Source organism: Symphalangus syndactylus, chromosome 24 (genome assembly GCF_028878055.3).
Source record: "Symphalangus syndactylus isolate Jambi chromosome 24, NHGRI_mSymSyn1-v2.1_pri, whole genome shotgun sequence".
Lineage (NCBI taxonomy): Eukaryota > Metazoa > Chordata > Mammalia > Primates > Hylobatidae > Symphalangus > Symphalangus syndactylus.
The window spans coordinates 39,666,951-39,691,507 of record NC_072446.2 but is presented as its reverse complement, the minus strand read 5'-3'; the positions used below and the strand labels follow the sequence as shown (position 1 = coordinate 39,691,507).

General features: G+C 45.4%; 1 protein-coding gene and 1 long non-coding RNA gene across 3 annotated transcripts in view; one reads left to right on the top strand and one right to left on the bottom strand.

Annotated features, from left to right (window-relative positions):
- Nucleotides 1–24,557, top strand: part of MAPRE1 (microtubule associated protein RP/EB family member 1) — a 32,167-nt gene that overhangs the window by 291 nt on the left and 7,319 nt on the right. Inside the window, exons 1-5 of one of the 2 annotated variants that reach the window (XM_063633806.1) lie at nucleotides 39–396; nucleotides 6,361–6,484; nucleotides 14,714–14,859; nucleotides 17,640–17,847; nucleotides 20,755–20,876. In XM_063633806.1, the coding sequence (XP_063489876.1) occupies nucleotides 6,364–6,484; nucleotides 14,714–14,859; nucleotides 17,640–17,847; nucleotides 20,755–20,876 (597 nt within the window). In that variant the 5' untranslated portion in view covers nucleotides 39–396; nucleotides 6,361–6,363. Of the gene's footprint in view, nucleotides 1–38; nucleotides 397–6,360; nucleotides 6,485–14,713; nucleotides 14,860–17,639; nucleotides 17,848–20,754; nucleotides 20,877–24,557 lie in introns of those variants that run through there. The other variant, XM_055266778.2, reaches the window with a different exon arrangement.
- LOC134735867 (uncharacterized) lies at nucleotides 218–24,236 on the bottom strand. Its single transcript, XR_010119430.1, has 4 exons — nucleotides 24,135–24,236; nucleotides 19,964–20,121; nucleotides 19,200–19,427; nucleotides 218–335 (listed from the first exon to the last, which is right to left on the bottom strand). It is a non-coding gene; the product is annotated as an uncharacterized lncRNA (long non-coding RNA).

Sequence of the window (24,557 nt, the reverse complement as noted above, 5' to 3'; positions counted from 1 at the left end):
CGCGGGCTGGGCCTCGGGGCGCGCGCTGCGCTCCGCTCAGGGGGGCGGGGTCTCGGGCCGGAAGTGGGGGCTGCTGCTACGCGGTGTAGGGGGCTTCTGGGCCGCCGCTGAGGTGTGGTCCATGCGCTGCAGCGGCTGGAGGTCCCAGGGTGGTTGGGCCCTGGGAGGGCGTGGGCGAGGTGGGCCGTCCTGGGAGATCTGGGGGGACGCACATTGTGGGAGGCCGTGTTGCCTGAGGGCCGAGAGATCGGGTGATGGATTCAGACCTGGGTTGAGTTCCGTGCTGTGTGACCTTGGAGAGGTGCTTTAACCACTGTGGACCTCAGCTTCCTCATCTGTAAAACGGAGACAGTAATACTACCCACATTAAACTCTTAGCGCGATGTATGGCAGAAAGTAAGCCAGCTCTTGGACTCCCTCCTTTCTTCAGTGTGTGTTTATTGAGTGCCCACTAGGTGTTGGGCACCGTGCTAAACCCTGGCTGTTTTCCCGGGAACAAAGATTTGCTCTCCAGGAATCCACATTATGATGAGCAGGAGGACAATATAACGGGATGGTATCAACAGTGCTAGTTCAGTCCCTGCTTCACAGTTGCCCTCGGATGCTGCAGGACGGGGCTTGACCTCTGCCCCATTTTGGGGATGAGGATCCTGGGGCCCATTGAGGGAGGTTATGCTAGGCCGGGCATCTACTTCTCCGATGGCATGTCTGTAACAGTAGTAATGATAATAGCAGCTCTTTGTTAGTTGGGCACTTGTTTTGTGTCAAGCACTGTGTTAAGTGCTCCATGTGGCTTTGTGTCTTTTAATACACTGTCTTTAAGAGAGATTATCTTCCTTTTTTTTTTTTGAGACGGAGTTTTATTCTGTCGCCCAGGCGTGCAGTGGTACCATCGCAGCTCACTGCAACCTCTGCCTCCCGGGTTCAAGCTATTCTCGTGCCTCAGCCTCCCGAGTAGTTGGGATTACAGGCGCGCGCCATCACGCCCGGCTAATTGTTGTATTTTTAGTAGAGACGAGGTTTCGCCATGTTGGCCAGGCTGTTGTCGAACTCCTGACCTCAAGTGATCTGCCCGCCTCGGCCTCCGAAGTGTTGAGATTACAGGTGTGAGCCACCGCGCCTGGCAAGAGAGATTACTTTCATTTTACAAATGAGGGGTCCGAGACTCAGAGAGGTGGAGTGTCTTATGCAGCCCAGCAAGTGGCTGAACCCACACCTGGGACTTCAGTGTCTACACTCTTAACGTCTTTATTACACTTTCTCCCTGAGGTCTAGAGCTACAGATCCAGATGTGCCCTTTGTGGTGGTGTGTCAAAGTGCTTAGCACAGTTTTTGGCACAGAGGGAAGCTTAGGATGTGATGTGCCTTTTGCTTAAGTGTTTTCTTTCCTTTTTTTTTTTTTTTTTTTTTTAAGACGGAGTCTCGCTCTGTCACCCAGGCTGGAGTGCAGTGGCGCAATCTCGGCTCACTGCAAGCTCCGCCTCCCGGGTTCACGCCATTCTCCTGCCTCAGCCTCTCCGAGTAGCTGGGACTACAGGTGTCCGCCACCACGCCCGGCTAATTTTTTTTTGTATTTTTTTTTTTTTAGTAGAGACAGGGTTTCACCGTGGTCTCGATCTCCTGACCTCGTGATCCGCCCGCCTCGGCCTCCCAAAGTGCTGGGATTACAAGCGTGAGCCACCGCGCCCGGCCCTGCTTAAGTGTTTTCATGTAGATTTTTATTTAATCCTCACCACCACTTTGTGCAGAGATACTGTTTTACCCATTTTACAGGATGAGCCATTTGTGATGCAGGAAGATTTAAGTGACTTGCCCACGGTCACAAAGGTCCTTTCTGGTGGCACCTCCTTCCCCCTCTTTACATAGGGCTCAGTGTGGTGCCTTGAAAGTAATAGAGTGCTTTAGAGCCAGCGTTGAATTTGTATAGGTTTGGGATCTTGCTAGGAGAGCTGCTGAAGAAAGAAAGATTCTTGGGTAGGCTTGAGGGAGCTTTTTTTTTTTTTTTTTGAGACGGAGTCTCGCTCTGTCGCCCAGGCTGGAGTGCAGTGGCACAATCTCGGCTCACTGCAAGCTCCGCCTCCCGGGTTCACGCCATTCTCCTGCCTCAGCCTCCCGAGTAGCTGGGACTACAGGCGCCCGCCACCACGCCCGGCTAATTTTTTTTTTTTTTTTTGTATTTTTAGTAGAGACGGGGTTTCACTGTGTTAGCCAGGATGGTCTCGATCTCCTGACCTCGTGATCCGCCAGCCTCTGCCTCCCAAAGTGCTGGGATTACAGGCGTGAGCCACCGCGCCCTGCCAAGGGAGCTTTTTCATGGTGGTGGTGGAAACCTGGATCAGGAAGCCTTGTAAGGGTGAGATTTGTGTGGTAGTCATGAGTCCTCCATGGCTGCCAATGATGGAATTGTGAAGGAAGGGTGAGCTGGAGCTCTGTTTTGACTGTCAGGAGGAGCCAATTAATTGATTGAGTCGGTGGATGTTTATTGTGCATCCACAGGGTGCCTAATCCATGTATTTAGTGGCTGCAGCGTTTGTGGAGCACGTGGGACCAGGTATTAATGTACTGCTAATGAAAGTTTTAAATTATATGATGATGAAAGGCCATTAACGTTTTTTGAGCTGGGGTGTGGTCAGGAGACACACGTGGCTTTACCAGCTGCTTAGATTTTATAGCAGCACGATGCACACAATACAGTATATATAGGAATGTCGCCGTAATAGATTACAAGTGCTCAGCTGGGACCATGTTTTTTTTGTTTGAATGTCTCTGGTACCTGATTTTGGGCACAGTATTTTGTTCATTTAAGGACTTTAAACAAGGGAGACACTTGCTCTGATTTGTGATTCAGAAAATTCTCTGGTTTGCTGTGTAAGAACAGATTGACACAGACAAATTTGAAGACTGTTGCAGTGTATCTCCGTGCGAGATGGTGCTGGCAGGTCTCAGGCGCACTGTTTTTGGCACTGGAGATAGGAGGATGAGTGAGACAAGGTCCCTACCCTACATCTTGTTTGTTTAATACCTCTTAAATTTGGTGCCATGTCAAATATTTTATGTACCTTATCTAATTTAAACCCTTCTATGACCCTTTTCAGATAGGTGGCTTTAACTTGTAAGGTAAGTGAGGTACATTGAGTTTAAGCAACTTGCCTAAGATCACACAACTAATGAGTGACTGCCTCACATTCAAACCCGTGTCCTCCTGGCTTGAACTCCTCAGCTGTTTGCATCGAGTGGATTGCTTCCTGGCCCAAATCTGGCTCGAGAATGGTTCAGAAATAACGAGATAATGACAATTCATTGTGGGACTTCCTATCATAAAGGTTTGAATGAATTGCTCTGGAAACATAGGGATTAATTTCCCAGCGGAGTCAGCAACTAAATTGTGTTGGTGTCTTGCATAACATGGTTTTTTTTATCAGCTGATTTGGGGAGTGTAACAGTGTTGATTATTTGCTTTCTGACAGGTTTATATATATATTTTTTCTCTCTTTGACACTGTTCTGCCAACCTGAAAACAAGTAGTGAGTGCTTGCTATGTGCAAGACACTATGAGGTGCCTGGGACATGTGAGGGGACACAGACCTGGCAAGTTATTGACCTCTACAGACCTCAGTCACCCCATAAAAAGGGGACTGGATGGGTGGATTTGCCTCTTCTGGATGTCACATTCTGTGCTTGGTGAGTCAGGAGGCTTGCAGCAGCTTAGTGCAGGAGACCAATGTGGAAAGACCAACTCTAGTCACTAGGTGGAGGGAACGAAGTACCATAAGAGAGCAAAGGGCTGGGATCTCAGGATTGTTCCAGATTGCTCTGCATCTTTCTCCTGCCCCTCCCTACTGGTAATGTTGCTGTCTTATGAAATGAAGAAAATTGTAAGTGTCTAGGTCACTATGAAATCTCTGGTATTTTATAGTGTGTCCTCATGGTGACTGCCCAGGGATTTTAGATCTGGATTAGCCTGCCTTTATCTTGAGTCTTCCCTCCCTACTGTCTGTTCTCTACTAGCAGTCAATGTGATCTTTTTCAAACTGTAATGAGACCAAGATTCTACCGCACTTAAAACCTGAAAGTGCCTGGCCGTGGTGGCTCATGCCTGTAATCCCAGCACCTTGGGAGGCTGAGGCAGAGGATTATTTGAGTCTGGGCGGCAAAATGAGACCTGGTCTCTACAAAAATTTAAAAAATTAGCTGGGCTTGATGGTGACCATCTGTAGTCCCAGAGTCCCAGCTACTTGGGAAGCTGAGTCAAGAGGATGGCTTGAGCCTGGGAAGTCAGGGCTGTAGTGAGCCGTGATTGTGCCATTGCACTCCAGCCTGGGTGACAGAGTGACACCCTGCCTCAAAAAACAAACCCGACAGTGGATTTCTTAATAGAATAAAATCCTAACTCCTTCCGTTCCCACCTCAGGCTCTGCTCTCCTTGCTCACTGGGCTGGAGTGCCCTATCTCTAGAGCTTCATGTGGTTGCTTCCTTCTGATCCTTAAGCTCAACTGCTCATCTCAGAGAGGCTTCCTCTGACCACATTCTGTAAATGCCGTTGCATAAGTGGTTGGTATGAAATGATGTTTGTTGGTGTATTTGGTCAGTGTCAGACTTTGTACCGCTAGAATGTGAACTCCCTGTGGACAGGCACCTTGTCTCTTGCTTATCTGTTTCCTGGTCCCTAGAACAGTGCCTAGCACGTGGTAGAGCTAGTAAACATTTGTAGAATGAGTGAGGGTTGACTAAACTGGTGCTTATAGACAATAATGCCCACATTTACTAGCATTTGAAAATTAGACTCATTGCTGTGTGTTTATTGTTTTGAATTTGAAAGCCTAGCAGAAAAGGGAGGGAAGAGAATGTGGATGCTGGGGCTGGGCAGGCTTGCCTGTCAACCCCAGGGCCTCTCTTGTCCTCACCTGTGAAATGAGGAACATGAAGTGAACCTTGCAGAGGGCTGTCAGGGTTAAACGACAAGTGTCTGTGAAGTATCTGGCACTTAGGCCCACAGATGCCCTACCATCCCCAGGTAGCTCTGCAGAGAATTAACTACAAGGATTCTTCACTTGTAAGGTCATTTGATACTGCCTTTTTAATATCTAGGTATTGAAAAGCTGATTTACTTTTTCAATTATGAAAGAATTTATAGGTTTTTTTTTTGGAAATAGGATCTCACTGCCTCAACCTGTTGGACTCAGGCGATCCTCCCACATCAGCCTCCCAAAGTGCTGGTATTACAGGCATGTGCCAGTGTGCCTGGCCTCGGTATAGTCTTTAAGGAAAATTTGGGAAGTAGTGACAACTATAAATAGGAATTAATAAAAACCCATCGGGCCAGGCGTGGTGGCTCACGCCTGTAATCCCAGCACTTTGGGAGGCCGAGGCGGGTGGATCACCTGAGGTCAGGAGTTCTAGACCAGCCTGGCCAACGTGCTGAAATCCTGTCTCTACTAAAAATACAAAAATTAGCCGGGCATGGTGGCATGCGCCTGTAATCCCAGGTACTTGAGAAGCTGAGGCAGGAAAATCGCTTGAACCTGGGAGGCGGAGGTTGCAGTGAGTTGAGATCGTGCCATTGCACTCCAGTCTGGGCAACAGAGCAAGACTGTCTCAAAAAAAAAAAAGAAACAAACAAAAAACCATTATCTGAAGAAAATTATAAACATTTTGATATCTTAATGGGTAAGTTTGGGCTGATGTTTTCTAAACAGAAAGCATTCTCGTTTGTGCATCTGCCTCCCATCATAAAGCACTTACTCATCCTTTTATTTAGTGCCTCTGGTAGTTTAGAATTGTATATTAATCACATTAAAATGGGGCCTCAATTTTAGTCTGGCTGGTGTTGGGCAGTTCATTTCAGGTCATGTTTGTATGTGGAAATCCAGGTTCTATGGCTGGAATCTTAGTGTCTCTCGTTTGGCTTCTTGGGGAAGAAGGTGAGGCTTAAAAAGTCAGTGTACCTAGGCTGGGCATGGTGGCTCACACCTGTAATCCCAGAACTTTGGGAGGCCAAGGTGAGCGGATCACCTGAGGCCAGTAGTTCAAGACCAGCCTGGCCAACATGGTGAAACCCCATCTCTACTAAAAATACAAAAATTAGCTGGATGTGGTGGTGCACGCCTGTAATCCCAGCTACTCGGGAGGCTGAGGCAGGAGAATCACTTGAACTCAGGAGATTGCAGTGAGTCGAGGTTGCACTACTGCACTCCAGCCTGGATGACAGAGTGAGACTCTGTCTCATAATAAAATAAAACAAAATAAAATAAAATTGAGTGTTCCTACACGTTTGCTTTTGGTGACTCTCTAGGAAACACTTGCCCTTACTTGCATGCCTACTGTAACATGGGCCATTCTCTTTTCTTCCCATGCTTTAGAAGATGGCAGTGAACGTATACTCAACGTCAGTGACCAGTGATAACCTAAGTCGACATGACATGCTGGCCTGGATCAATGAGTCTCTGCAATTGAATCTGACAAAGATCGAACAGTTGTGCTCAGGTAAGAGAAATCTGCTAGATCATTTTTCTAGGAAAGCCTGTAGGTTTTTCAAGAATGTGAAGGCCTGTATCTGACTGCAGAGCCACACAGAGGGGTTCGGGGTCTTTGTTAGGGCCACCCTGTTTCTTCCTCTCAGCCCTGCCTTTGCTTCTGCTTCAAAAAGGAACTTTTTTTTGTTTTGTTTTGTTTTGACAGAGTCTCGCTCTGTTGCCCAGGCTGGAGTGCTGTGGCACGATCTCGGCTCACTTCAAGCTCCGCTTCCCGGGTTCACACCATTCTCCCGCCTCAGTCTCCTGAGTAGCTGGGACTACAGGCACCCGCCACTATGCCTGGCTAATTTTTTTTTTTTTTTTGAGACGGAGTCTTGCTCTCTCCCCCAGGCTGGAGTGCAGTGGCGCGATCTCGGCTCACTGCAAGCTCTGCCTCCCGGGTTCACGCCATTCTCCTGCCTCAGCCTCCCGAGTAGCTGGGACTACAGGCACCCGCCACCGCACCTGGCTAATTTTTTGTATTTTTTTTAGTAGAGACGGGGTTTCACCGTGTTAGCCAGGATGGTCTCGATCTCCTGACCTTGTGATCCACCCGCCTCGGCCTCCCAAAGTGCTGGGATTACAGGCTTGAGCCACCGCGCCCGGCCGCCTGGCTAATTTTTTTGTATTTTTTTTTAGTAGAGATGGGGTTTCCTGTGTTAGCCAGGATGGTCTTGATCTCCTGACCTCGTAATCTGCCTGCCTCGGTCTCCCAAAGTGCTGGGATTACAGGTGTGAGCCACCACGCCCGGCCTTTTTTTTTTTTTTTGAGATGGGGTCTGTCTCTGTCGCCCAGGCTGGAGTGCAGTGGTGCAATCTTGGCTCACTGCAACCTTCGCCGCCCGGGTTCAAGCGATTCTCCTACTTTAGCCTCCCACGTACCTGGGACTACAGGCATGCACCACCACACCTGGCTGATTTTTTTGTATTTTTGGTGGAGACAGGGTTTCACCATGAGGTCGAACTCGTGACCTCAAATGATCTGCCTGCCTCAGCCTCCCAAAGTGCTGGGATTACAGGCATGAGCCACCATGCCTGGCTGGAACTGTACTTAAATAAAGGGTATGCTCTGGCCTGCAGGTCCACCATCTTCTGCTGTAGAGACTGCATTCTGAGGCCTGAAGCTCAGTCCCGACTTCTTGGTGTCTATTATTGTGCATCCAGATTGCATGTTTTATTTGAGGACAGTAATTGTACTAACTACTGTCTGCTGTTCTAGTTTTATGTCAGTTCATCAGTGGCATTTCTTATTCCCAAGAAGTACAAGATCAAAGTCAAGCAAATATCATTTCAGCCACAATTTTATGGAACTACTGTTTAACAACAATTTGGCAAAGATATAATGATTTAAAGGCTCGGTGTGGTGGCTCACGCCTGTAATCCCAGCACTTTGGGAGGCTGAGGCAGGCAGATCACCTGAGGTCAGGAGTTCAAGACCAGCCTGGCCGACATGGTGAAACCCCCTCTCTACTAAAACTACAAAAAATTAGCCGGGGGTGGTGGCAGGCGCCTATAATCCCAGCTACTCTGGAGGCTGAGGCAGGAGAATCGCTTGAGCCCGGGAGGTGGAGGTTACAGCGAGCCAAGATCACGCCACTGCACTCCAGCCTGGGTGACAAGAGCGAGACTCCGTCTCAAAAAAACTAAAAAGAAGTAATGATTTAAAACGAACAAAAACATGGTCTCTTTCTATGTATGCTAATTGTATGACATGTGGGAAACTAGAAAGAAGAAAACAAAAAAATGCCTTATAATTCCACTGTTCAAGCCAGCTACTGTTCACTCACTATTCATGAGCCACTGTGCCTGCCCTGGATCAATCTTAAATTACTGCCATTGCTTGGCCGGGTGTGGCGGCTCGTGCCTGTAATCTCAGCATTTTGGGAGGCCGAGGCGGGTGGATCATGAGGTCAGGAGTTCGAGACCAGCCTGGCCAACGTAGTGAAACCCCGTCTCTACTAAAAATACAAAAAATTAGCCAGGCTTGGTGGCACGCACCTGTAGTCCAGCTACCCAGGAGGCTGAGGCAGGAGAATCGCTTGAACCTGGGAGGCGGAGGTTGCAGTGAGCCGAGATGGCGCCACTGCACTCCAGCCTGGGTGACAGAGTGAGACTCCATCTAAAAAAAAAAAAAAAAAAAAATTATTGCCATTGCTTGTAGGATTTTTTCTTTTTTTTGAGTTCAGCTTCTGCCCTTGCTTATTTTATAGCTGGGTCCTAGTCTCGGTCTTAGTTTCATTGGCTTGTCTTGTTATTTCCTTGGTGAGGTGTATTTAATCTTGGTTTTACGGATGGTCAGATGGAGGCTACCTAGGAAGCTGTACAGTAACACAGTGGTGCCCAAGAGTCGTGTTTATTCAGCATTAATTACTTTGCTGATCATAGACAACAGGTTGTTAGCGTTAGATCTGTGCTGTGTCCCCCCCCACCATTTTCTATTGGTTTCCTCATTCATTTCCCTATCCCCGTTTGTGTGAGGCTTTTAAAGCACTTGTTTGACCTGTGTTCTGTGACTGATGTGGGGATGAGGTCATCCTAGTTTTCACTGGAGCCAGCTTTTTACCAGCAATTCCCTCTAAAATTTACCTTTTTCTGTAAATATATTCCAAAGTCTGTTTCACTTAGTTAATTGGAAAATGTGATCTTTAATGTTTAGATAAGTTGTATATATGCTGATCGGGCTCTAGGTTTGTCTCATTCAGGCAGGGAGCTGTTGCGGACAGGACTGGGCATAAAGAGGCTTCAGTCTGCTCTGAGCCATGTGACTTTTGACAAGACCCTTAATGTCTTAGTTCTTCATCTGTGAAGTGGGGCAGTGATGCCTGGCCCACTTGTTGGCCGGTGTGAGAATCATCTATAATAATAGCTCTCAGATAACTGATTGTGTGCCAGACCCTGGAAATGAGTGCAGGTCATTTGGTGGGGGGCACATCCTCCTTTTACAGATGAGGAGACTAACCCTGGGGCACAGCTTATGTATTACAGAACCTGGTTTTGAACCAGATCTTTCTGAGCACACAGCCCACATGCATCCTGCTGCATACATGTTATATCTTTTATAGAAACATTTGGAGGAGATTAAACAAATGTAAATTGCAAATGTAAATTACATATAGTTAATTACAGTGATACTGTTTCACTATAAAATCTGTGGGGTATGTCAGTTTTTTGTTTTTTTTTTTTCTTTTTGAGACTGGAGGCTGGAGTGCAGTGGCGTGATCTCAGCTTACTGCAACCTCCACCTCCCAGGTTCAAGCGAGTCTCCTGCCTCAGCCCCCTGAGTAGCTGGGATTACAGGTGCGCGCCACCTGTAATTTTTGTATTTTTACTAGAGAGGGGGTTTCACCATGTTGGTCAGGCTGGTCTTGAACTCCTGACCTTGTGATCTGCCCACCTCGGCCTCCCAAAGTGCTGGGATTACAGGTGTGAGCCACCGCGCCTGGGCGGTATGTCAGTTTTGTCTCATGTCTGCTACTTTTCCCAGATAAAGTGCCTTTTCTCTGTAGAAAAGGGTAAGTGCAGGACACTTAACTGTGATTTGTAAACAAACTTGTTCATTCATAGCTAGTCTTCTTGAAAGCCGTATAGGATGTCTCTTGGAGTGTGTAGATGGTTGCATTGTGTTTCATATTGGTGTTTAGAAAATGAGGTCTTGCTTCCAGTACGAGAGCAGACAGGATGAGACACAGACATTGTCTCTCTGAAGAAGGCCCGCGGCCAGGGGTTTGGAGTCAGAGAAAGTGAGGCTCCTCAACTCCTTGTGCTTACCGAGGCCCAAGGAGAGTTCAGGAGCTTTTGACGCTGGTGCCAGATCCTTCATAACCTCATCTCTGATGAGCAGAGGATCTAGCAGACCAGAGTTCTCCACTAAACGCAGCTTTACAAAGTAGGAATACATTTCTTCCTTGAGAGGGCAAAGTGCTGAGGTCCTGTGTTAATCTGCCGGCTGCCTGTGAAGTGGCCAAATTTTGTCAGCACTGGGCTCTCCTACCGCCAACAGTGAGCTGAGCCTCTGCTTGGCTCTGGTAGAGGGAGATTAGGCAAGGATAACTTTCAGTGAAAGAGTTGGCAGATTGTTTCAAGATTCATTAATACATTCTGTAGTCTCCGTAGTTTGGAGAGCTAGTCATCAAGTATTTTGGAAAGATAGTCATCATGAGGAAAAACCTGGTCAAAGAGAATGATTTTTACGAGAGCTTGTTTTTGTCAGAAAGGGAGTACTGGTTGCTTTTGTGAATTGTTCCTGTGTTGCATTCCATATTCAGGCCCCTCTGCATTTTCTCAGGAGCACAGCTTGGTCCTCTGCACACGTAGAGGGGCCTCACTGAATGTATTCGGCTCTCCCCTTCTCCTCCTTGTCTTCTCCCTCCAGCCTGGCTTCCTTTATGGGTTCCTTCGCAGCAAAGATGTTGATGTTCCCAGGCAAATGGTGGATTCCTTTCTCCTCAGCTTAATGTGGGGCCCCGACAGCCGTTGAGTTCATGTAAGACAGCTTGGCGATCTTGCTTCTGCTGCACTGCTAATGACATGGTCCTCCTGGTGTGAGAGTGTGTTATCATACCCGTAACCAGGCCTCCCCCAGCTCAGATCTGGTCTGATATTTCTGTTTATGGGATACTTTTGCCCTACCTGTCATTACTTAAAATCTCAGCTTTGTTTTCTCCTCAGGCTAGCTCCCTTTTTCAGGTACTCCATTTGGGGCCATGATTCCACCTTTCTTCCAGTGTCCCAGGCCTGAGAAGCATCTTTTGAGGCTAATTCACAGTTTTATTTGTCTTCTGAAAGATCTTCTAGATCCAGCCCCTTCTCAGATTGCTGACTGCTTCTGCAGTGGCCTCCTGACTGAACACTAAGTTCCCTCTAAGTTCCCAGCCCCCACCTTCCCTTTTGTTATATTGCGTAAGTCTGCACCCTTTCTGAGGGACTGGTTTTATCAAGTCACATTTCTGATCAAGGAAGTTATCTCTTCAAACATTTTTTTTTTTTTTTGAGGCAGAGTCTCGCTCTGTCGCCCAGTCTGGAGATCTCCACTCACTGCAAGCTCTGCCTCCGTGGTTCTCACCATTCTCCTGCCTCAGCCTCCCGAGTAGCTGGGACTACAGGCGCCCATCACCACGCCTGGCTAATTTTTCTGTATTTTTAGTAGAGACGGCGTTTCACCGTGTTTGCCAGGATGATCTCGATCTCCTGACCTCGTGATCTGCCCGCATCAGCCTCCCAAAGTGCTGGGATTACAGGCTTGAGCCACCACGCCCGGCCTCTTCAAACATTTTTGCCTAAGTCTTCAAGCACCTCCTTGATTTTTCCCTTGCTTTACATAAAGCAAACCAAAACAGAAGATAGGAAGCTCATTTTCTTCTGATTATGAATAGTTAGGTCTTCATTAAAAAAACATTAAAGGCCGGGTGTGGTAGTTCATGCCTGTAATCCAGCACTTTGGGAGGCCGAAGTGAGAGGATCACCTGAGCCCAGGAGTTTGAGACTAGCCTGGGCAACATGACAAAACCTTGTCTCTAAAAAAGAAAAACATGAAGAGAATCATACTCGCCATAAAAGTCTATCAGGAGGACTGGATGCCAATATTTATGTAATTGATTCTTTCTCTTTTTAGAAATAGGGAAATAAAGAAGAATTTTTTTTTTTTTATTCCTGTACAATTTTGGTGACCAGTTTCATGCATAAGTCGTTGACTTTTTTTTTTTTTTTTTTTAACTCCTGTGCAATTTTGGTAACCAGTTTCATTCATAAGTCATTGTCTTTTTTTTTTTTTTGAGATGGAGTCTTGTTCTGTCTCTCAGGCTGGAGTGCAATGAATGGTGCGATCTCGGCTCACTGCAACCTCCGCCTCTCGGGTTCAAGCGATTGTCCTGCCTCAGGTTCCCAAGTAGCTGGGACTACAGACATATGCCACCACGCCTGGCAATTTTTTTGTATTTTTAATAGAGACGGGGGTTTCACCATGTTGGTCAGGCTGGTCTTGATCTCCTGACCTCAGGTGATCTGCCTGCCTTGGCCTTCCAAAGTGTTGGGATTACAGGTGTGAGCCACCACGCTTGGGCAATTTTTTTTTTTTTAAGTTGTGTAAAATAGTACTGGGTAAAATGCCACTGTGGATATAGTTGCTTAATAGATCATCTTCTATTTGGGTTTTTAAAAAAAGTTGGTTTGGCCGGGTGTGATGGTTCACGCCTGTAATCCCAGCACTTTGGGAGGCCGAGGTACGTGGACCACCTGAGGCCGGAAGTTCGAGACCAGCTTGACCAACATGGAGAAGCGCCATCTCTACTAAAAATACAAAATTAGCCAGGCAGGGTGGCGCATGCCTGTAATCTCAGCTACTTGGGAGGCTGAGGCAGGAGAATTGCTTGAACCTGGGAGGTGGAGGTTGCGGTGAACCAAGATCGCACCATTGCACTCCAGCCTGGGCAACAAGAGCGAAATTCTGTTTCAAAAAAAAAAAAACAAAAGAATGCCCTCAGTGTACTTCTGATGGATGAGTAAATAAATCAGTCACCTCAAAAATCAAGGCCTTAACCTTCTGAAGATCCTTTCTTAACTAAGAATGTCACCCTGGTCACTGAAGTGCCCCTGCTCTCCTTTATGTTGACTTTCCAAAAATAACGGTAACTGAACATGCTGGAACCAGCAAAGAACTGGTTCGGCCTGACCTCAAGTAAGTTGAATATGCATTTTATGGCAGTCTTGAATTCTGCAGATTACTTATTATAACCACTGGTTTAGCTTCCCAAGCTTGTTCCTTTGGCAAATTAGCCCTGGAAGGGCAGTAAAGTACATGGTGAAGCCTGCTCTGAATTAGGAGAGTTCAGTTTGTAGGCATTAGAGAAATAATCTTCCTAGAAAGTTTAAGCACTAATAAAACACTTTGGAAAAAAAAATGGGCAAATGGGGGAAGGAATGAAATGGGGTGAAATATTGCAATAATTTATTACAATAGTCTCTTTTTTTGTTTTTGAGGCGAGGTCTCTCTCTGTCCCCCAGGCCGGAGTGCAGTGATGTGATCATAGCTCATTGCAGTCTCGACCTCCTGGGCTCAAGTGATCCTCCTCCCTCACCCTCCCGAGTAACTGGAACCACAAGGGCATGCCAACACGCCAAGCTAATTTTGGTATTTTTTGTAGAGACAGGGTTTCACCATGTTGCCCAGGCTGGTCTCGAACTGCTGGACTCAAGTGATCCACCTGCTTCACTAAGTGCTGAGATTACAGGCGTGAGCTACTGTGCCTGGCCTTATCATAGTAGTCTTTATTTATTTATTTTTGAGCCAGAGTTTTGCTTTTTTTTTTTTTTTTTTTTTTTTTGAGACAGTGCAGTGGCCTGAGAGAGTTGCTTGAACTTGGGAAGTAGAGGTTGCGGTGAGCTGAGATCGCGCCACTGCACTCCAGCTTGGTGACAGAGCGAGACTCTGTCTCAAAAAAATAAAAATAAAAGTTAATGGAGGAACACAAAAATGTCTCCTATTCAACTTTGTTAATTAAATGACGGGTTGGCCGGGTGCTCTACAAAAAGAATAAAAAACTAGTTGGGCGTTGGTGGCACTTGCATATAGTCCCGCTACTCCAGAGGCTGAGGTGGGAGGATCACTTGAGCCTGGGGGGCAGAAGTTGCAGTGAGCTGAGATTGTGCCACTGCACTCCAGCGTGGGCGACAGTGAGACCCTGTTTCAAAAAGAAAAGAAAAGAAATGATAGGTTAAATGTATTTAGAGATGTAAAAAGCCCAGGGAGACAGACATCTTAGGGAAAAAAATGTTTTTTAATCTAGATCAAGGATGGATCTTGGAAATCCCCTTCTGAAGAGGAGGGTATATCTTTGTGAAAAATCAGAAAATGTCACTTCTGTTATTTTCTTTTCTGTGTTTTAGGCATTCATTTTTGTTTCTAGTGGTCATTTTATTGTCATGATGATTACCAATAAAGAACAGGAGTTTTAAAATTTTGTAGAAACACTCCTTTTCTCCTTGTTATAGGCTTCTGGGTTGCAAGTATGTTGTAGAATATATGGGGTGAAAACCACAGTCTTGTTACAGATTTTAGAAATTGACTTCACATGAAGTCAGTGAAGCTTTTGGTTTTTGTAGGTCTACTTCACAATTTTTAAAATTGTATTTGGTTTAAGTGGGTCTGGGAAGAAGTTCACGCTGCTTCTTTAATTGTATTTTTCTGTTGCTGTTGTTCATTCAGGGGCTGCCTATTGTCAGTTTATGGACATGCTGTTCCCTGGCTCCATTGCCTTGAAGAAAGTGAAATTCCAAGCTAAGCTAGAACACGAGTACATCCAGAACTTCAAAATACTACAAGCAGGTTTTAAGAGAATGGGTGTTGACAAAGTAAGTAAATGTTATCTTTTATTGTGGTTAATGTTCCTTAATTAATGATCGTTACTAAGGATATAGATGCTAGCTTATGACTTTTGACATTATCTTTTTTTTCTTAATTTATCTAGTTAACTTTTCTCAGTTAACACAGAATTTACTGGGAGCAGTTTCCCCTACCTTCTTGCCCCTATTCCCCTTGCTTGTTTCTTTCTTCATCGTCTGTGAAGTTAGTAACTGTTTAGAGGAGTCAGCCTGTAAATTTGTACCGTGATTTTTATTTTTAAAAAATTCCTGTGTAATCTCTAGTAGTCTGGAATCTAACACTCTTAATCTGGATTTACTTCTGTGAAAGCATACTGTGTGTAGAATAGTTCCAGTAGAGAAGATTCTAGGCCAGGCGTGGTGGCTCACACCCGTAATCCCAGCACTTTGGAGGCTGAGGTGGAGAAGATTCTAGAAATACTTGGCTTTTTATAGAAGGATACAAGGAGGCTCCGTGGTGGGTGCTGGAAAACTCCTTTCTGCCCCCAAAGGTTTTTGAAGGTAACAGAAACATGGTCCACCAGGCATGGTTTAGCACAAACATTTAATGTTTAGCACAAACATTACCTCTGTTTTAGTAGATAATAGATTAAGTAGTTTATCCCTTCCCCCACCCTTGTGAAGGGTTTATGCTTTTAAGCCATTTTTGGGGGGATAACTTTTTTTTTATGGCAAAGGTAGTAACACCCCCAATTATCTTGCTGGTGTGTCTGTTTTTTATTTATTTTGAAATCAGGGTTTTTTTTTTTTTAATTTTAGTTTTGTCTCTACAATATATAAAATAGGCATTTATAGTATAAGAATATCACTTTCCAGGCATAGTTTAAATATAGTTCATATACAATAATTTTGCATTCATTATTATGGAATTTTATTTTTTGAATATGGAAAATGTCTAAAGTATATAAAAGTAATAATAGTGTATAAATAATAAATAGTAAATAGTGTAATGATCCCTCATGTAACTCAATGGTTAGCATGGCCAATTTTGTTTTATATCTAATTCTATCCTATGTATTCTGGGTTATTGAAGTGAGTACAGAGGTAATATTTGTGAATGTTTCAGTATCATGCAAAGTAATTTTTAAAAATTATATTTGTCAGAGGGGTGGATATATGATTGGATATATTCTTTTTGTAATACATTGCAACTGGGATCTTTGGAGATTAAAAGATAGTTAAAAGCCAGGCATGGTGGCTCATGCCTGTAGTCCTAGCTACTCTGGAGGTTCAGGCAGGAGCATCACTTGAACTCAGGAGTTTGAGGCAGCAGTGAGCTGTGATTGCAGCATGAGACTCCAGCCTGGGCAACAAAGTAAGACCCCATCTCTAAAAAAGATTAAAAAGTTAAGTTGTGGCCAGCACTTCAGTGATTTGAATACTTGAAAACACAGTATTCTTGTGTAATAGAAATACTTACAGGGTCCTTATGTATATTTGTTATTTTTTGTGTGTGTGTTTTTATTGGTGTTTTTTTTTTTTTGAGATAAGGTCTTGCTGTGTTGCCAGTGCTGGTCTAAATTCCTGGACTCAAGCAGTCCTCAAGATAGCTAGGATTGCAGGTGCATAGCCCTGCCCCCAGCAAGCATGTTTTAATAGGATTTGGAATTACTTGGAAAACATGTCATTTTGTAAAAATTTATCCTGAGACTGATTCTGCATCTTGATCTATTTTCAGGTTAGAATTATTCTCTTTTCTTTTTTCTTTTCTTTTCTTTTTTTTTTTTTTTGAGACAGAGTCTCGCTCTGTTGCCCAGGCCGGAGTGCAGTGGCGCAGTCTCAGCTCACTGCAACGTCCACCTCCCGGGTTCAAGTGACTCTCGTGCCTCGGCCTCCTGAGTAGCTGGGATTACAGGCGCCTGCCACCACACCCAGCTAATTTTTGTATCTTTAGTAGAGACAGGGTTTCACCATATTGGCCAGGCTGGTCTCGAACTCCTGACCTCAAGTGATCCACCCACCTTGACCTCCCAAAGTGTTGGGATTACAGGTGTGAGCCACCACGCCTGGCCCAGAATTTTCTTGAACACAGTTCATTGTAGATGCCTTTGGTTGGTTTGTGCAATGGATTTTTCTTCCCTTTTTTTTAATGGGGTCTCTCTGTCACCCAGGCTGGAGTGCAGTGGCACAGTCTCGGCTCACTGCAACCTCTGTCTCCTGGGCTCAAGCAGTCCAATCTCAGTCTCCCAAGGAGCTGGGACCATAGGCTCATGCCACCACACCTGCCTCATTTTTTTGTATTTTTGGTAGACCCTAGGTGCCACCATGTTGCCCAGGCTGGTCTCAAACTCCTGATCTCAAGCAGTCTGCCAGCTTTGGCCTCCCTAAGGGCTGGGATTACAGGCATGAGCCACCGTGCCTGGCCTGTGCAATGGATTTCATGCTTTGTGATAGGCACTGTGGCCATGCAAGTTATATGGCGGACCTACTCTTTATATCATAATGACACTTGTATCACGTCTTAGGATGTGCTTGGATGGATATGTGTATGTGACTTACATGGTACTTGTTCCTTTTTTGTTTCTGATTTCTTTTCATACATTTGAGAGAGTTGGGAGGGGTTGGGAAGTGTAGGTACTCTTGAAGGCAAACTGCGTGAAACTTGCTTTATAAATTTAGGGGCTTAGCCCTGAGGTCTCTAAAATATTTTTTTCTCCTTTTGGCAGAGCTTTATAATGAATTGATACGTGGACTAGTTTGATGCTTGCCAAAAGCCTCTTTTTGGGCTAAACAGTTGTTTTTCTCTGCAGATAATTCCTGTGGACAAATTAGTAAAAGGAAAGTTTCAGGACAATTTTGAATTCGTTCAGTGGTTCAAGAAGTTTTTCGATGCAAACTATGATGGAAAAGACTATGACCCTGTGGCTGCCAGACAAGGTCAAGAAACTGCAGTGGCTCCTTCCCTTGTTGCTCCAGCTCTGAATAAACCGAAGAAACCTCTCAGTTCTAGCAGTGCAGGTAAAAAAAAAAAAACCAAAACATTTCCAAAAAATAGCGTTCCAGATATTCATTCAGCGTTCAACTAGAATTTTTTCAGTAGCCATAGGCTTAGGGATCTTAAGAAATATAATCCCAGGCATGTGGCCAGAGCATGGATTCTGGCATCAGGCAGATAACTGTGTTTGTCCCTAGGTATCTGTAGCCCTGTGTAAGCAACTTCAACTCTGCCCCACAGTTTCCTCCTCTATAAAATGGGAATTCTAATACTTGCCCCAGAGGGTTTTTGAAACTTGAACAAGTTACTGTATGCAGTTTTGCCAAAGCTCTAGAAATCCATCAGGCTAGCTCATGTAAGAGCGCATTAATTCGTTCCAAAACAAGGGCATTTTTACAGAGCCCTAGGATGGGAAGTTATACCAGAGCTGAACTCCTTGAAGGAGGTGTGTAGGTCTCTCAGGGACTGCTGTTGGCTGTCTGTGTTATTCTGTCTGTAGACCAGCTTCCTGCGTATACTCACGGCTTCCCTACCTGCCCTAGAACTTCAGCTGCTAGGTGACTTTGGCTTGCTATGGTGCTAGCAGAGTCGAGGGGGTAGGGGAGAGGCTGATTTTACATACCTTCTCAAAAGGGTATCGGCTTGATAGCTTTCCCAAGATGTGTTTACAGTAGTGTAGAATGTGTATATTTTGGGGCAGGGTAGATATTCTAGAGATGCTAATTTCTCCTCTTCCAGAGGATGGCAAGAATATTAGTTAAGGTTTCATAATACCTAGAGAGAGGCTCGTTCATCTGATAGAGAGAGTAGGTTGAGTGCTTTCTAAAAAGCTTTATGGAGAGACAATTCGCATGCCATATAATTATATTTTTATATTCAAAGTATAAAGTTAAACGGTTTTTAATATATCCAAAGAGTTGTGTAACTATCACCACAATCAATTTTAGAACATTTTCATCACTCTGAAAAGAAACCTTGTGCTGGGCGCAGTGGCTCATGCCTGTAATCCCAGCGCTTTGGGAGGCTGAGGCAGGCAGATCACTTGAGGTCAGGAGTTTGAGGCCAGTCTGGCCAACATGGTGAAAACCCATCTCTACTAAAATACAAAAATTAGCTGGGCATGGTGGCGCATGCTTGTAATCCCAGCTACTCAGGAGGCTGAGGCAGGAGAATCGCTTGAACCCAGGAGGTGGAGGTTGCAGTGAGCCAAGACTGCACCACTACACTGCAGCCTGGGTGAGAGAGACAGACTCTGTCTCAAGAAAAAAAAAAAAAGAAAAGAAAGAAAGAAAGAAACCTTGTGCATAGTTAATAGTTGTCACTTCCCACTTTCCCCAGCTTTCCCTCCTCCCTCCAGCCCTAAGCAACCACTTACCTGCTTTCTGTCTCTGGGTTTGCCAGTTCTGAACTTTTCCTGTACGTGGAGTCATAGAATATGTGGTCTTTCGTGTCTGACTTCTTTTGCTCAGCCTACTGTTTTCAAGATTCATCCATGCCCTAGCATGTATCAGTCCTTCATTCTTTTTTATTGTGGAATAATATTTCATTGCATGCCTATATCTCATTTTATTCAGCAGTTTATGGTCATTTGCGTTGTTTCCCACTTTATGGCAGATAGGAATAATGCTGCTGTGAACATTCATATACAGCTTCTGTGTGGACATATAAGTTTTGATTTCTCTCAGTTACAGACCCAAGAGTATATACTCTGGGAGCAGAATTGCTAATTGCTGTGCCATGTGTTAACTCTGTAATTAACCTTTTGCAGAACTACCTGTTTTCCAAAGTGCCTGAGCTCTTTACGTTCCCATCAGCAGTATATGAGGGTTCCCGTTTCTCTAGATATTGAGTACTTTTTATTCTTTACCTGTTTAGAATGAGAAACTGCATAGATAACCCTGTGCATTTCATATTTCAGATGCTGCTACCAGTTGAGTGGAGACGTGCATTAAGCATTTAGTCTTTGGGATAAACGTGCTAGAGAGAGTCATCCAGAGGAAATGCCTATTACTGTGGGTGAAAGGCCTTGTGATTATAGTTTGGGGTGTTAGGAAGATGAGATATTTCCAAACCTGGCATGTAATGTGCAAACTTTACAAAATAATTGCTAAGTAAGTGAATCATCAATGATATATATACCTTGAGGTTTAGCCCATTCTTGATTATTTTTACTTGTAGATAGATTGGCTCCTTTACTCCTTTTTTCTTGTCTTTGTCTGTTTTTGGCCGTAAATACTGAGAGACGTCTATAAATACTAGTCAGTGTGATGCTTTTCTCTCCTCGCTCTTCTAAACTCCTAAAAGGTAAACAGAGATAAAGATTTTAAAGCAATTCATGGGAAGAGCAGGCTCTCCTGCTCTTATGGATTCCCTCCCTCTTCCAGTCCAAGGAGTCTGAGGTGAGGAGTTAGGAGGGACCTAACTTTCCAGATGGGGAGCAGTGGGCACCTGTCAACAGCCAGGACTGTGTGCTCATGCCTATTGTGAAGTTTGCCTTTGCTCTACGAAGCTGGATTTGGTTTGTAGATGTGTTAACTAAATCTTAGCTGTTGTAACCAACATGAAACAACCTGTTAGTGGATTTGGTCAGAGCTGGGTTAAGGTGGATCATCTCTGCACCAGAATGACTGTACCCCTTTCAGATGATAGTCCTGTTCACCACAGTGGAGAAAAGACCTCACTGAAGGACTTATTCCCAACATGAAACATCATGACAGAAATTGGTACTTAACTCTGCTGCCAGGATAGAAACCACTGAGTAGGCAAATGTGGGAGTGTTGTCTTGCATGCGGGGGCTCTCTCGCATTGGTTCCCTTCACTGAACACCTGTGGGAGGCAGTTGGTCACAGCTTCTCCATGTTGTCTTGTGGATTTTTTGTTTGTTTGGGCTGGAATTACTCCTTTTCAAAAACCTGTGCTCTCTTTTTCAGCTCCCCAGAGGCCCATCTCAACACAGAGAACTGCTGCGGCTCCTAAGGCTGGCCCTGGTGTGGTGCGAAAGAACCCTGGTGTGGGCAACGGAGACGACGAGGCAGCTGAGTTGATGCAGCAGGTGGGCACCCCTGTGTTTAGCACGTGAGTCACCTTGGGGGATAGGATCCTTGCAGTGGTCGGGGTGCCTTATCCGTGTTCTTAGATGAACACCTGCCTTGTTTGCTTGCCAGAGCATGTGACATGTTTGTGCCTCAGGTGCTGTGCGGGGAGCATGAATGTGGAGATGTAAGGGAGGGATCAGGTGTGCCTGGGCTCGCTTAGTGTGGCAGAAGCCTGTGCTCAGAAGCCAGTGCCTAGACTAGAATCCCGTTGAATGTTTCTGGAATGCTGCCAGGGACCTGGGATTCGGAGAATGAAAGATAAAGGAGGTCTCCTTTTTGAATAATTTAATAAAAAGGATTCCGCAGTCTCTCTGCTGAGTCCTAGACTGGGGTCACTGGAGATTAGAATTCAGAGTGGAGCTGGTATGAAAAGCCTGTGGCTCTTCTGGTTCTGTTCTTAGTAATTGGGTGATTCGAAATGTCTTCTTCAGGAGTAAATGTCCTTAAGGCACGCACCTGTCAGAGGTCTCTGTGGATCAAAACAAGCTTCAGACTTTTAGACATTTTCCCACTAATCCTTGTAGTTGGTTGGTTTGCTTGCTTTCAGATGATTCTTTTTGCTAATTCTATTTTTAAAATTTTGTTTTATTAAAAAAGTTTTTTTAATAAAATAGAGATAGGGTCTCACTATGTTGCCAAGGCTGGTCTCTAACTCCTGAGCTCAAGTGGTCCCCCTGCCTCAGCCTCCCAAAGTGCTGGAGTTACAGGTGTGAGTCACCATGCCTGGCTCCATTGAAAAAATCTGGGATGCTATGTGATTCCAGTGAGTTTGGGATTGCATCCTTTTACTTTTCTAAAAGCCAAGTCCTGAAACTTGAGGGAATTGATCTCTAATGCAGAACCTCTCATGACCTACACTCAAACTCCTAAGAGATCAGGACAGTGAGAACCTGCCCAAAGATCACATTTCACTTTTTTCTTTTCTTTTTTTGAGATGGAGTCTTGCTGTGTCGCCCAGGCTGGAGTGCAGTGGCACGATCTCAGCTCACTGCAACCTCCGCCTCCCAGGTTCAAGGGGTTCTTCTGTCTCAGTCTCCCGAGTAGCTGGGACTACAGGCGTGCGCCACCACGCCTGGCTGATTTTTGTATTTTTAGTAGAGACAGGGTTTCACCATATTGGCCAGGCTGGTCTCCAACTCCTGACCTCAGATGATCCACCCGCCTTGGCCTCCCAGTGCTGGGATTACAGGCATGAGCCACTGCGCCTGGCCCACATTTCACTTTTTCATTCTTTCATTTGTGTGTGCCCCGTGGTCTTAGGTGCTTTGGAGGTGTCCAGGTGACTGGGTCACCATCCTCATCCTTGGAGTGGGTGTGGCTGACTTGAGCACCTGCTGGGGCTGTTACTTTGAAGTACAGAAGCCTCGGAGAACAAGGAGAGACTTCTGTAACTATTTCAAGACATGGATTTCAAACACAGGAAGCAGTTTCAGAAAGAAATACGAGAGAGTAAAGAGTGGTTAATGTTGAGGCCGGGTAGCAGCGACTTGATCTGTGCTCTCCAAGAGAGAGCATGCCAGGTTCTGCGGTGTGGCTGCTCTCCACTCAGCTCTTGCCCTGGGTGATGGAGCCCAGGCTTGGGGTTCCATAGACTGGGGGAGAAGTAGGAGTGGCTCTGTCAGTTAACTTCTACCTGGACAAGTCAGTTAGCCTCTCTGAACTTCACTGCCTCATGTGTGAAGTGGGGCTGATACTTGCTCACAGCAGTTGAGCAGATTATATGAGCTGAATGTGAAGTGCCTGGAATGGTGTTTGTTGCCAATACCAGTGGGATAAATGTCAGTGGATAAAAGACTGTGATGATTATGGTTCTTGTTCATGGTCTTGATAGAGTAGAATAATGTTCTTTAAAAGTTCACAGGAACCAGTTTTTTTTTTTTTTTTTTTTTTGGCTTGTGTGAAATAATATGCATGAATGGTCATAACAGAAGTAGCTAACATTTTATTTATTTATTTATTTACTTTTATTTTTATTTTTTTGACACGAAGTCTCGCTCTGTCGCCCAGGCTGGAGTGCAGTGGCACGATCTCGGCTCACTGCAAGCTCCGCCTCCTGGGTTCACGCCATTCTCCTGCCTCAGCCTTCCCAGTAGCTGGGACTCCAGGCGCCGGCCACCAAGCCTGGCTAAGTTTTTGTATTTTTAATAGAGACGGGGGTTTCACCGTGTTAGCCGGGATGGTCTTGATCTCCTGGCCTTGTGATCCACCTGCCTCGGCCTCCCAAAGTGCTAGGATTACAGGCGTGAGCCACAGCGCCCAGCCGTAGCTAACATTTTAAAAGTGCTTATGTCACGCACAGTGTAAGCACTGAATTTCACTTTCGCAGCAACCCTGTGAGGTTTTACACATAAGGATAGTGAGGCTTGGAGAGGTTAAATAACTTGAACTAGGATTTGAACCCAGGTATACCTGTCTCCAGAACCTAGATCAGTCAGTCCCTGCTGAATGGGGAATTGAGGAAGAGGTTATTTGATTTATCTAAGGTATACAGATGTTTCTCTTCCTTGCACCCACCTTTGGAAACTGTAAGTACTCACCAGATAATTACTCTGGGCAAATTGCTGCTAAGCGTTGATGAGAATACCAAGGCATGGGAGATCTGACCTAGACCTAGACAGTTTGATACAGTTGGAGAAGATGGACTTAGTGCCTGCCTGTGATCAAGTCCCAGATGAGGGTTACGGAAGGCAAGAACCACAACTCTTATGGGGGAGAGTGTGATTGGGATCTGAGGAGGCTTCCATCCCTGAGAGAGTGACCAGAATTAGCTGCTTTGGACAGTTGGTGTTGTAGAACTTCAACAGTCGAGGTTGAGAGGGATTGTGGTCTTGAAGAGGCTTGTAACTCTGTTGTATGTCCATCGCTGCTGGGGAACATTGAGAGGCTAAGGTGGCAGAGGCTTAAGGTCACTAACCAGGTGCTTTGTTGATCCTGGAAGGCTGGGATCAAATGCTCATACCCAGCTGGTTCAACCCTGACATAGAAGTACTGTGTTTGGCCTGCACAGAGTTTTATTTATTTATTTATTTATTAAATATAAAGGATTTGTCTCCAGGTTGTCAAAGTCCTTCCCATACCTGTTACCACCTCTCTTGGCTCATTTATATTATCTGGTCCCTCCTGAAAGTGTTTACATTTGCAGCCCTTTGTAAATATGGAAAATGGAGCCACGTGGGCTTGTCAGGCTATGGGAAGAACAGTGTATCTGCATACACTACCTTGTGGTATTCGTATCCTGGGGAGATCTGCAAAGATTCTACATTCTTAAGTTGTCCTGGAGAAATTTACTTTTAGTTGATTTTAGTCCAAAGCAGTGCTGTCCAATGAAAGTAGAAGGTGAGTCAGAAGTGTGATGTACCTGATTTACATGGTCTAGTAGCTATATTAAAAAGAATAAAAAAGGCCGGGCGCGGTGGCTCACGCTTGTAATCCCAGCACTTTGGGAGGCCGAGGCGGGCGGATCACGAGGTCAGGAGATCGAGACCACGGTGAAACCCCGTCTCTCCTAAAAATACAAAAAAATTAGCCGGGCGTGGTGGCGGGCGCCTGTAGTCCCAGCTACTCGGAGAGGCTGAGGCAGGAGAATGGCGTGAACCCGGGAGGCGGAGCTTGCAGTGAGCCGAGATTGCGCCACTGCA